Source organism: Maniola hyperantus, chromosome 12 (genome assembly GCF_902806685.2).
Source record: "Maniola hyperantus chromosome 12, iAphHyp1.2, whole genome shotgun sequence".
NCBI classification, from domain to species: Eukaryota; Metazoa; Arthropoda; class Insecta; order Lepidoptera; family Nymphalidae; genus Maniola; species Maniola hyperantus.
The window spans coordinates 3,567,606-3,580,776 of record NC_048547.1 but is presented as its reverse complement, the minus strand read 5'-3'; the positions used below and the strand labels follow the sequence as shown (position 1 = coordinate 3,580,776).

The 13,171-nt window shown below is 41.0% G+C and overlaps 1 protein-coding gene across 3 annotated transcripts in view; it reads right to left on the bottom strand.

The window, feature by feature from the left end:
• Window positions 1-13,171, bottom strand: part of LOC117986991 (methyl-CpG-binding domain protein 5-like) — a 104,391-nt gene that overhangs the window by 14,392 nt on the left and 76,828 nt on the right. For all 3 annotated transcript variants that reach the window (XR_004674245.2, XR_011237375.1, XM_034973953.2), the window contains exons 4-7: window positions 7,687-7,799; window positions 2,902-7,119; window positions 2,279-2,381; window positions 1,339-1,695 (exon numbers count right to left, since the gene is read on the bottom strand). Coding sequence is in view for 1 of the 3 variants with exons in the window: in XM_034973953.2 (XP_034829844.2) it covers window positions 1,339-1,695; window positions 2,279-2,381; window positions 2,902-7,119; window positions 7,687-7,799 (4,791 nt within the window). In the remaining 2 variants the exon portion in view is untranslated. The remainder of the gene's footprint in view (window positions 1-1,338; window positions 1,696-2,278; window positions 2,382-2,901; window positions 7,120-7,686; window positions 7,800-13,171) is intronic.

Sequence of the window (13,171 nt, the reverse complement as noted above, 5' to 3'; positions counted from 1 at the left end):
GCTGGCCATGTGCGGATTGGTCGACTTGTTTGAATGTGGTTTTAATATTATAAGCCATTGTTCTCCAACAGCGCCCCCCTGTCAATGTCATTGAAGTGCCAAGAGTCTTGTCGCACTGTATGAGGGGGGTTCCCTACCCGATTCCATCTCGACCTGTCGCGTACTGGACCAATCAGATTATTGATATATGACATACTTATTTTAGTACGTCATCTCGTGTAATCTGATTGGCCTGCTGTACACATCTCCACACCACTCCACTTTAGTGGACATGTACCCTTGAGCCCTGATTCCCAAGGAAAGCGATACCGTCACATAGCAGTCGCTTGGAAGAGCGTTTTTAACACCAACGAGACGATGTCAGAAACTCATTGTTTCAATCAACAAGATTCCGTCATATAACGGCCGTTATATGAGAGCACCGCTATCCTAAGAAACTGCAGCTTTCGGAAATTTTACTTCTTATTTTTATGCGCCATCTCCACGGACGAGAGAATCGCGAGTTTCGCCGTGTGACAAAGTTCGATACAAACTATCGCCGCGATAGTATCGCCCTGTGGAGATTGGTCCATAGGGTTTGTATCGAATTTTGTCACACGGCGAGACTATCGCCGCGATTCTCCCGTCCGTGGAGATGACGTATTAAAACTTATCAAAAATTGCAGAACCGGCTGAATAAGCCCGCATCTGTGTATTGCGGGCAGACTGCTATGACTCATTAGGATTATCGGTGCATATTTTATCAGGATCCGAAAAAGTTTACTTTAACTTGTCCCTTGCCGTCATAATGGCACCATTGCTTTTTTTGCTTTATACATGGTACATCTTATAAAAATATGGAAAAAATATTAAGAATAGGTCGCGTAGTTTTAACCAGAAATACATAGACTGCTAAAATCATAACCTTTTGCCGTAGTCGGCTAAAAAGTAGACTACGGAACGTAGCATATAAAGTTGACATATCTTGAGGATAGATGGCGCTGTAGTACTTTACACTGCGCTGTATTACACCGTGTCGCCCTAGTATAAGTTGTTTGGAAGCGGCTAGCAGCTTCAGTCAAGCGCAAACTAAAGCGCGTTCCATCTTAGATTGCAATTTTTGATACGCATTTGTACGAGTACAAAAGCGGTAAATTATTCAATAACTTATATAAAATAAAATATAACAAATATAAAATATATGATACATAATTAAATAATATAATGATTAAAATGATAAAATATGATAGAATTATGTTTCAGATTCTGCAATTTTTGATACTATGTACCTATTTAAAAGTAACAAGAAATTCCCTCAGTGTATAAAACAGATAATTGATATTTGGAAGTAAAACTCACCATTATCGGAACCTAAATGTCTATCGAATACTTTCTGAATGGATGAACTTTCAGAATTGCTGCCCGAAGGCGAGAAACGTCTTTGCTTCTCTTGGCTCATAGACATATCATAGTCTTTAGGCATTCCATGAACCATGCCATAATTCGACCTCATAATTTTATCGTTTCTATATGTCGACCCGTCTCCGAAATCGTTTTTCCTCTTATAGCTCTGTGGTCGATCGTAAAGAGTCGATGTCATGGGTAAAACGTGTTGGCTATTGGATGGATTTATGCTTTGGTTGTATTGGATTTCGCTCGATTCGACCGAATTGTGGGTGCGGTTCATTCGCATCAATTGTATGTTGGACATCATATCTGAAAGTAAAAAGGACCAAAATTAGCACTTTTAATAATAAAGATTATAAGTAGAGTTTTAAGTAAAAAGAGAATGATCAAGGTCATGATGGCAAATTCGTCATTCTCCAGGTCTTTCACTATCAATATCCATGCAAAAATCACGCCGATCCGTTGCGACGTGATCGAAGGACAAACCAACAAGTCTGACTAGTCTGGATGATTTGTATCATACAAACAAGGTTCACGACGAAATATTTAATGAAATGTTCGGTCACTGCAGATTTTTTTTTGAGTGATTAGTAAAAAATACGTGTCGTAGTGCACGCGTCGCGCAGAAATCTGTGCCGGTACTACAACGCGACGCATAGCACAGCACAGCAGACACATGTCTGCGTCGCACGTGCCTGCGCCGTAGCGCACGCAGCTCTCAGTCCATTCATACAGTACAAAATCTTCTCTGCCCTGCACTGCTTTATTAAGCTACATCGCCTGCGTGTCAGCAGACGCGGAGCGTGCGTAGGAGCCGCTCTTCGGCCGTCGCACGTCACTTTCGTCGTGATTAGTGTCAGTCCAGGCCTGAACTAGGAGACTAAGGACTTACTATGTTCGGAATCGGAGCTGATATCGCTTCTCGGGGCGGGCCACGCGCGCTCGCGAGACTCCGCCATGTCTTGCTCACTGCTCGACACGCATTGCACCATAGCCTGCAAATTATATCAACTTCTATTCAAATATTTGTAATAAATGAAATATTAACTAGAATAATTCTAGACTAGATGATGCCCACGACTTCGTCCGCGTGGATATAGGTCAAAAATCCCGCGGAACCATGGAATTTTACGGGATAAAAGTAGTCTACGGTTAATCTATCTCCATTCCAAATTTCAGCCAAATCCGTCCGGTAGTTTTTGCGTGAAAGAGTAACAATCATACACACATACAAACTTTCGCCTTATAAAGGCGATATTAGTGTGATGCGATGAACTATTGCATACAAACAGAACTGAATAATCAGGTAACAAACACATTAACACGCAACGCGACGCGTTTATCTTCGATCAAATTCTGGTAATCGTAGTTCAAGCAGTAATTACATGTTATATGTTATATTATCTAACCAACTACAAAAGTTTCGTATCATTCGAACTGGTGGTTTTAGTGTGACGTTCATACAAATACATAAGCTATTTCAATAAAAGTAAAGATAAGAGAAAGCATACTCACCGAAGAATGAATATCCGCGGGCTCTGGTGATTTGGTAGTAGTATCGGCGTAGTTGGAAGCCGCGGCATAAATGCGAGGACTAGGCGCCGCGTCCAAAGCGCCAAGCGGACTATGTGTAGTCGTATCGGGCGGCGATCCTCCGGCCATGTTCGGAGACTTGCCACCACGTTGGCCCAATGTTTGCGTCGACACGGAATGCCTGACACCTCCCAGCTCTTGCATCAGCCGAGCATATTCCTCTGAACCATCCGGTTTCTCGTCTTTCAACCCGTGGTCAAAATTTACAGAGCCTTTATCCTCCTTGAACTCCACTTGGCTACTCTCCCCGACCAATTGATTGAACCTTTTCGGATTCGCAACTGGCTTCTGGTTGAGTAAAATATTCGGGTCTATACTCAGTCTCGAATTCCCACTCTGCATGTTCATATTTTGTGCGTTATGAGAGTTCGAGACTAAAGTCGTCTGCTGCTGCACTATAGTCGTGTTCTGGACGAATGTAGAATTAGTTCTGTTGTTTGTAGCAGATATGGGAACTTGTTTGGGAGATAGCGGAACCATTAGCGTTTGGCCCATCTGGTTAGTCTGAATGAATTCCTGGGTTTGCACGTTTCCCGATCGCACTTGGGGACTCGCGTTAAAGCCGACGTTTGTCGGGCTTAAATTGGTGAGAAGTGGACTTAATTGACCGTTGAAGTTGGGACTGTTCATCATCACTTGACTATTCGGAGATAGAAATTGGGCTCCAGGACTGTGCTGTGATTGTATTATCTTGCCTTGCTGATTCTGTGCTCGGATAACTACGCCGCTGTTGGTTCCCGTAGTGAATAGACCAGGATTTTGCACAGGCGTTAACACGTTTTGGCCATTAACAGTTTGTAACTGGAGCTGCATTGGCATTCCAGTGGAGTTGTCCTGAATGATGGCCGTTCCGTCAGCCGTCATCACCATTCCACCGAGGTTCGGAAGAATAAATTGTTGAAAAGCGGGGAAGTTCGACATTACATTATTTGCATTGTTTATCAAATTGACAGGTTGTAGTAAATTGATTTGTTGCGATGGTGAGGTGTTTGTGATTAGCTGCTGCGACGCATAATTGTTTGTGTTTCCCTGACCATTCATCACTATATGTGCTGGAGTACCAGATTTGCCGGGGACGATAGTTAACGCCTGCAACATTGGCGTCGGTGATATATTATTCGTTGGCGATAGTTGGAAACCGCGAGGAGAAAATTGTGGACTAGAATTATGTTGCGGGGAAGAGTGATGCACCATTATATTATTAGGATTCTGCTGAGGCGCAGATATCTGTAGTACATTGGTTATATTCTGCACCTGAGTCTTCTTCTTCTTACTTCTTTTTTTCAAACTCTCCGGTGACAACATGGCTACCCCTGGAACGAAGCCTTGGCCGTTTTTAACTTCAATTTGTCGTTGACTTTCGTTCGATTGTTGTCCAGGAACAATACCACCGGCAACAATTTGAGGCAACACCGAATTTTGTTGCACAACCTGTCCATCAACAGCCATCATAGGAGGTTGAATGACAAATGGAGTTGGCAGATTATTGACCATTACTGTTGATTGGTTAACGATTGGTTGAACTCCGCCAACGGCTGGGACGACTTGGTTCAAGGAGGAAGTGTTACTGGTAACAACACTCGAGCCCATTGGAGATATGGCTGTTGTATTCTTTGGCGGCGGCGGCAGCATTTGATTAGTTGACACGAGGATTTGACCCGTGGAAGAAATAAGAATTTGTCCCGGGGTGGAACATGCTCGCCTTTGAGGTATTGACGACGATTGAGTGTTACTCGTTTCTGATTTAGATGGTATATTACTTATGACATTTTGCACCATTTCTAGCGGTGATTTGGATATCATGCTTTGAGCAGTTGTACCCGCAATATGTAATGGGTAGCTGGTAGGCAAATTGACAGAGTTTATGAAAGGATCAGGTTGATGATTCGGTATAGCGTATGACGTAGCCAAATTAACGCTTGGGGGCGGCGGTGGCCTAATGAAGTTTGCTTGTGATGCGTTGATAGACGTAGTTGCCGTGCTAGCTTTACCAGCTAGAACCGACGTTACAGTGTCTCTAGTAACAGAAAAACCACTGGCCATGGTCGTTACGAATGTCTGTATGTAACAGGCCTGTATAAGGGAATGTGCTGGACCACCGCCCAAATGAGGTGGAGGACAATATCCGGGCATCGCATTTTCTATCCTTTTCTTTGGTTCCAGTCTCAAAATTTCCTGTTGATTCTTTAATCCCGGCTTCACACCGACCATTGATATGTTATCTACTTCCATTAGATTCTTGTTAACATTGTGATTTGATATAAAATGCATCACTTGATTTCCAGACACCGATTGACTGATAGGTGGTCCGGGTGAATTATAGGGATATGTATGATTGCTTCCTGGCGTGGAAGGGTTGCTACTGTAATTATCTCTGCTGGAGCCCGGATTGGAGTAAACTGGACTCTGTATGGGATAGGAGCAATTATTTTGTAGTTGCGAATTACTTCCGCTACTGTGAGGCGTGTCCGTACTCCGAGAGCTATTAGACGGGGTCGGCGAAGGCTCAGGCTGCTGTAACGTTTCGTTGGGTGACACATTGCTCGTACTGACAATACCAGCTTGAATTGGTCCGCAATTATCATTCATCATAATGTTCCGTTCTATATAGGTAGAGGATGTAACAGGATTATCATCAAATGCATGTTTAGGACTTGACGTAGTAGCTGCCCCACTTTCTAACTCTCTGCCGTATATATTGGGATGATGTTTTAAAAATTTAGCACGCATTTGGTTATCGGATGTCTCTATGCAATTCCCTTTGTAGGGGACATTGCAATCTTTACAGCACTGTGGCATATTATTTTCAAAGCTCTTGTCAGGTACGAGACTGCTATCCGGTGTATTGTTAGGTGAAGGCAACGGGTTCGGTACTACGTTATTTCTAAACACGTTAATATGCTCGCCTTGTTTTGGCGTCGATTTCAAGTTTTTGTCAGGTTGAGAATTGCACGGTGTGCTTGCATTGTCAAATTGATTAACATCATACTGATTGCTCATGCCGACTTGTCTTGATATTGTATTGTTAAGCAAAACCGTTTGTTGTGCTAAATATCCATTAGGATCGTCCATGAATGATGGGACAGCATTTCTAACAATATCGTCACAAGGTTTTGCCTTATCCTGTAACTGTCTCATTCCGTTATTTCCATATGTAATAGGTTTATTCTCGTTCAGAGCAGCTTTTTTCTTTGGCGCTTTGTTACATTTGATTTTTTTCTTGTTCAGATCTACGCCAGGCCATTGCTGTGTCATCATATTGTAATGTTGTGGGAGAGGCGGCACCCGGGAGCACATCGAAGGGTTCATTATTTGTTCGTTACTGACGAAGGAACCTGACGAGGATGAAGAGTCCTCAAACGTACTTATGCTTGTATCATCGTATTCTATATTTTCTAGCCTTTGTAGTTTCGGGCTTGGACACATCAAAGAGGTTGAAGGATTACAATCATTTCTTTTAACTTGCCATGGAGGCGTTTTGGCAGAGTTCGTTTTAACGACAGCGCCATTTTGTATTACAAGCTGACCCTGAGGAACATAATGATTTTGGATCGATTTGTTTTGACTCATATGCTCGGTCATTTGTGTTTTATAACCCTTCATAACCTCTATCTGTTTCTGGTTCCGCTGTATAAAGATTTGTTGCTGTTCATTGATTTTTTGCATCACCTCAGGCGTTAGAGGTTGGTTTAGGCCGCAGAATATCTGTGACTCTTCATCTTTTTGCTGTTTATGAGCCTGCGAGTCTTTTTCGTCCTCTTTGTGATCTTGTTCCATCATGTTTTGTAGGGGTACGTTCAATGCACTTTTGACATTGGTGATATGTTTATTGTATCCCGTATTAACGCCTATAACCTGTCCGTTGGTCCCCAGTACAGGCTGGCCAATGTTGATTGTATTATTTATGGGACCGGATGTCGCCTGATTTGGTTTCGGGCTAGATTCCATTTCCGGTTGGTGCGTTATCCAACCACTACTAACGGTAAGATAATGTGAGCTTCTTTGCACATGAGTTTCTTGTTTAGCATCATCTTGGACAGCGTTAAGCATGTGCTGTGAGTACGGAAGATAGGATTGTACAGTTCCTGTGCGTTGCGGCATGGCTCCTGGCGAAGCCGTCCGCTTCTGATCATTGTCGGGCTGGAAAAGTCAATAAATTTACATTACTATCATTAAACTGCATCATACCCCGATTGCCATCTCAACCTGTCGCGGACTATATGTGATACAATATTTACTTTGCGCTTTTCGAAAAACGCTGCAAGGAAACCTGTCATATGAATGGTTCTGGTATTCCACCAACACTCAATGGATCAGCTTGGTGGCCTCTATAATTGTCTCTTCTATGCGATACGTGACGTTAGCTCAGCAGTAGGTACGTAACACTGCATTGCTGTTTCTTTACTTCAAGTAATAGGTAGGTCGATATGGAACGAGTAGGAACAATCAGTGATTATGAATCTTTCCTCCCTGTGCTGCGGAAAATAGGCAGAGAAACTTTCAGCTTTTATAAAATAACGAAGGTCTGGCACGCGCTGGCTCTTAGTCCATGTAGTGAACTGTGGTAATACGGCAAAAAAAGTCAAATCAACAATGACATGTTTAAAAATTCGTTGCGATATTTGGTGTGGGCGATAAAAGTGCGGTTGCAGGCTGTGTTTGGCGAGGGTCCAAGTCTTATCGCCGCTATGAATACGTAATACACACCTTGAACTCGTTGAGGGGTCTCTCCCTTTGCACCATCATTTGTGACACGCTCATCGCGGGCACGAAGCCGGACCGTTTCTTCATTTTCTTCTTTGCAGTCTCTGCGCCCGGTACTGGAAATAAATCACAAATATTTTATAGAAAATGTCTAAATATATAAAAGGAAAAGGTGACTGACTGATCTATCAACGCCCATTCCAAATTTCTAAAAATTGGAATGCAGATACCTATTATGACGTAGGCATCCGCTAAGAAAGGATTTTTGAAAATTCAACCCCTAAGGCGGTGAAATAGGGGTTTGAAATTTGTCTAGTCCATACGGACGCAGTCGCGAGCATAAGCTAATATATGTATAACAGGTATAAAAATCGCAATGACTTTTTATTGATAGTGTTTTTTGATATCCCATTAGAACCTAGAGAAGGTTCTTACTCTCTCCTACTGCACTCCAATCCCACAGAAAATAAGATGTTTGATTAGCTTTTGGTTCTTTGTGTATCATGGACCTTCTCAAAGTAACGCCTGCAACTATACAATATATTTAAAAGCACCTGGCAGTTAATAAATAAAGGACTTCTTTGGCTTTTATAAGTATCTACGTGTAAATACGTGTTAAGGAGAGATCCAGCGCGTGCCAGACTGTCCTTACTTTATAAAAGCTGAGTTTATCTGCGTATTGTCCCCAACACTGGGAGGAACGCTTATTTGGATGTTTGTTTGGATCAAGATGGCTTTGGGAGATAACAGTTATAAATAATCTTACGTCAAAGTATAAAATCATTTTTTTTTTAATTTTCTTATTAGTAGTAGGTACATATTAGAAATCACATCATGCATTGCCAGAAACTCAGTGTCGTGGGATCCCCCGCCAGATACCCTTAACGTAATTTATTAAACTTAACTTTGCGTACGGAAAAATACAAAGAAACTAAAATCTAAAAACAATTGTATGCAAAGGCGGCCTTATATTGATACTACTAAGAGATCGGAGAGGTCGGGGGCGAGCGACCGCGTGACATTACAGCGATCTCTAGACGTCCTATCAATTTTAGACGATGAGACGTTTGCGCATTTAGCATTGTCCTTCTAATTACAGAGACTGTGATAAACTCACATTATTTGTTATTAAAACATAGTCGCTTTGCGATTAAATAAAGTCTATACAGTTGTGTTTGCTTGTAAGCCGCGTCCATACAGTACTTAGCTTTATGAGTCGCGTTCGAAGCACTCATTAAATAGTATGGACATTTTGAGGGTTCCGTTTCCGTACCCGAAAGTGCCTATTACTAAGACTTCGCTATCCGACCGTCTGTCTGTCAGCGGGCTGTATCTCGTGAACTGTATAATAGAGTAGAGAGTTGAAATTTTCACAGTATGTATATTTCTATTGCCGCTATACCAACAAATAATAAAAATTTCAAAACGGCCGCCATGAAAATGAAAAAAAAATCTTGTACGATAGTACCTAATTGGTACGCAACCGTTTGTGCGCGAGTCCGACTCGCACTTGACCGATTTTTTCTTGTACTCGGAAAAAATACTTTAAAAAATAAACCCCAAAATCCATGCGGACAAAAATCGTGAAAAAAGCTTGTAAAAATTATGATCCAGCGGTAATAAATTCGCGACCGCAGTGAAGATTCGCAATCATGACGTAACAATACCTCTCCTTTCAATCAAACAAAGCCCGCTCCACTCTAATAGGCGTAAAAAGCCTTTGAGGCGAACGATTGTTTAGCGAATACGCTCTGAATAGACTCTTTAAACAATTAGGTACTGACTCGAGTTACGTGGAAGTGTTAATGTGTACCCGTTTAAAGAGATTACAGGAGATTAGGCAATACAAAGAGAAAATACCATTAAGATGAGTAGAAAAAGGAAATACTGCCAAATAATAACCCAGATTTTGCTAAATAATAACCAAGCTGAGGTATTATTAATATTTTATTTCAGTTGGAACAGTATACACTTACAGACTAAAGGTTTGATTCCGAACCACGCTGCACGCAGCAGCGCTGCCGCAACAGTGCTGTCACCAGTACCCGTAGTACAAGATTTTACGTCTCACCAAACCAAATCAAATTCGAGAGTCGAAATGCTTCCGCGTTATAGTAAACTGGATCTTAAACGCCTTGTTTTAAAGCTCAAGTTTGTCTACACTTCTACAGCCAGCGCTCCAAGCGGAAACATTGCGAAATTAAAATCAGTGGCATTGAATATTTGACTTCAATTCAAGGCTGTTTAGGTCCATTTTACTGTAACGCGGAAATATTTCGACTCTCGAATTTGGTTTCGTTTGTTGAGACGTAAAATCTTGTACTACGGGTACTGCTGTCACAGTCCTGTCGCGGCACTACTGGTCCCCATACAATCTCTATAAGCTTATATGACATTACATTCCGAGCTAGGCAGCAATGTTCCGCTACATTGCTGCCGCGACATACCTTAATCCAAAACGTGTACTATGCTAAGTTACTTAAATCTAACTACATTCAAAAAAAATCACTCGGTAACTGAAATTTTTTAAATACAAAAAAATTGTTCTTATAAAAGCTGCTTCTTTCTGATAAAACACATCGGCATCTGGGACTTGATCCAGCATCTTGTTTAACTGTGCAATTACCCTGTGGGTGGGTGCAGCCGACCCGCGCCATGGTATCATCATGTATGACGGCTTTATCTATTTGGCAGATTTTGGAAGTAAAACTATGGCGCAACGCACACCCGCCGAGTGGAAGTGTAGCCGAGGTGCAGATTTTTTTTGATAACAAGTCAACTAAGCTTTATCTACTTTTTTATAGGGACTTGGAATAAAACATAATTAGACGAGGAGATTTTAAAGTAATCCATATAATGTATCACGCCTAAGCAATATTCTATCTTAGAAAAACTAAGAACTAAATAGAAAATACATAAGCTTATCAACATAATAATGTCATCAATCACTACCCATATTGTAAATGCGAAAGTGTTTGTTTGTTGGTTTGTCCTTCAATTACGTCGCAACGGAGCAAAGGAGCGACGAGATTTTTTGCATGAGTTACATTGTAAAGTGTTGTATGAGTTGCATTTTAAGGACCTGGAGAGCGACATAGGTTACTTTTTATCCTGGGAAATCAAAATGCTCCCACGGGTTTTTTAATAACCTAAATCCACGCGGACGAATCGCGGGCATTATTATCAGGTTGATTAATAAAGTCAATTTAAAAGCACTGTTCAAGTTGTAATTCGATAGCGCTAAATAATAAGCGAGCCGAGGTATAATGGCGTTATCTATTTGCGCATTATCTGGCAGATTTGCAATTAAAATACGAGTTGTGTGGCGGGAGGACGCGGACGGGGTGGCCTGCGAGGCGCCAGGGCGGGGGCGCGAGCCAGATCAATAGTCGGCGGGGTGCGCCCGCCGCCCACTGCCGTGCACCGATTGTTTCAAATTACGCCTTTGTTCTACCGCTGATCGAGTCGCCAACGTTTTTGTTTGCCTAAACGGCCTACTTCCTTTACGGTAATTACGCAATCCTGCGGCAGCCTTCCCAGCTTCCCAGTTCTCGAATGTTGATCTATTTTAATGGGGTTTATCGACTTGAGGTTTTTTGGCCAACTGGTCATATTAATTAATTTTGGGGATGTTAGGAAGTTTCGGAATACCAAAAATTAATTTATCAACACAAATAATATTTCGACAGGTCTCAATGTCTTTTTACAACATCTTAATCTAAATGTCCCATTTGAATGTTATTATAATAATCAATTTACTTCAATTAACATAATTATCTAATATTAACTGTAATTAACAGATAAACTTATCTAACTTGAATTTTTTACCACCTGGTCATATTATTATTTTAGGGGTAGCAAGAATTTTATTTATCTTGCGATGTGTACTTTTAAACGGGGGTTTTCCATAAACCTGTCCCCCAATTGTGTAAGAATAACCATTTCATGGCTATCGTAATCGTCAAGAATTCTGCCCTTTGATTGGCTGTGAAAATATGTAAACAGCGAATCAACCAATCAAATGGCAGAATTTCTTGACGATTGCGATAGCCATGAAATGGTTATTCTTACACAATTGGGGGGCTGAATAGATGTTTTTAGGGAACAAGTGTGGAGCAGATTTCTTCTCAGTAACTATGTCCTCTTGAATATGAATCAATCCCATCTTTTTAGCGCAATTGTCTAGGCAACCTGAGAAATGAACCGTTTCCAAATATTTTTTGGGCATTAAGAATTTTCGGATTATTTTTATTGACGTAATAATTGTGCTCGTCCAAACAGCTTCTTACCACTTCTTACTTTCGTAATTCGTACTCTTTTAGGTAGGCATTTACCTGCTCGATCTTGCAATAGCTTATAATATAATAGGTTTTCTAAGTTTGTCTATTTGAAAGCTTTAATGGGTTTTTACCAGATGAAGGTTAAGATTTTATACATTTTCTTTGAAAGTTATGGGCTCTGAGAATTTAGATTACCTTAATGGGAATAAATTAGGGAATTATATTTTTCTAGAGAATTTTCTCAAGTAGCCAATATTTGTTGACGTAAACGGCCTACTTCCTTTATGGTAATTACGCAATCCTGCGGTAGGCTTCCCGGCCTTCCCCACTCCAATGTTAATCTATTTTAATGGGCTTTTTATCGCATTAAGCTTAGCGACTTAAGGTTTTTACGAACCATTCTTGACACGCTTTTATGGGCAGTAAGAATTCGGGCGAGGCGTAATTTTATGGGATTTGTTTTTTTTATTGATTCTTCTACTTTAAAGACTTCTTTGTAGGTCATAGCCTCCTTTCAGTTTTTTTACACAATTTTAAAGTACGTTATCAAGTCAAGATTGATTAATCCACTCTACCTACTTAAGAAATTACTCAACTTAGCGTTACTCCATACTCAAAGAACTGATAATAAATCAAGAGCTTTCTTCGCTTGTACTACTGCGAACCCTCTTCTGTACGATGGAGAGTGAGTGGTACCATCGAACACCTCGTGGTACAAAGTCGAGTGGAGAACAAACGTCCTCGTGGTCGCTCCCAAGCTAAGCGGACATACTTGAACCGTTTTTAGGGTTCCGTACCTCAAAAGGAAAAACGGAACCCTTATAGGTTCGCTTTGTTGTCCGTCTGTCTGTCTGTCAAGAAACCTACAGGGTACTTCCCGTTGACCTAGAATCATGTTTGGCAGGTAGGTAGGTCTTATAGCTGACATTAGGGAAAAAATCTAAAAATCGTGAATTTGTGGTTACATCACACAAAAATAATTAAATTGTTGTCATGTTAGTTGTCACTAAAAATTAGTATTTTCAATTATCAAAGTAAGATAACTATAAAAAGTGGGGTATCATATGAAAGGGCTTCATCTATGAATTCTAACAGATTTTTGTTTATTTTATGAATCATAGTTTTTGATTTATCGTGCAAAATGTTGAAAAAATACGACTGTACCACGGAACCCTCGGTGCGCGAGCCTGACTCGCACTTGGCCGGTT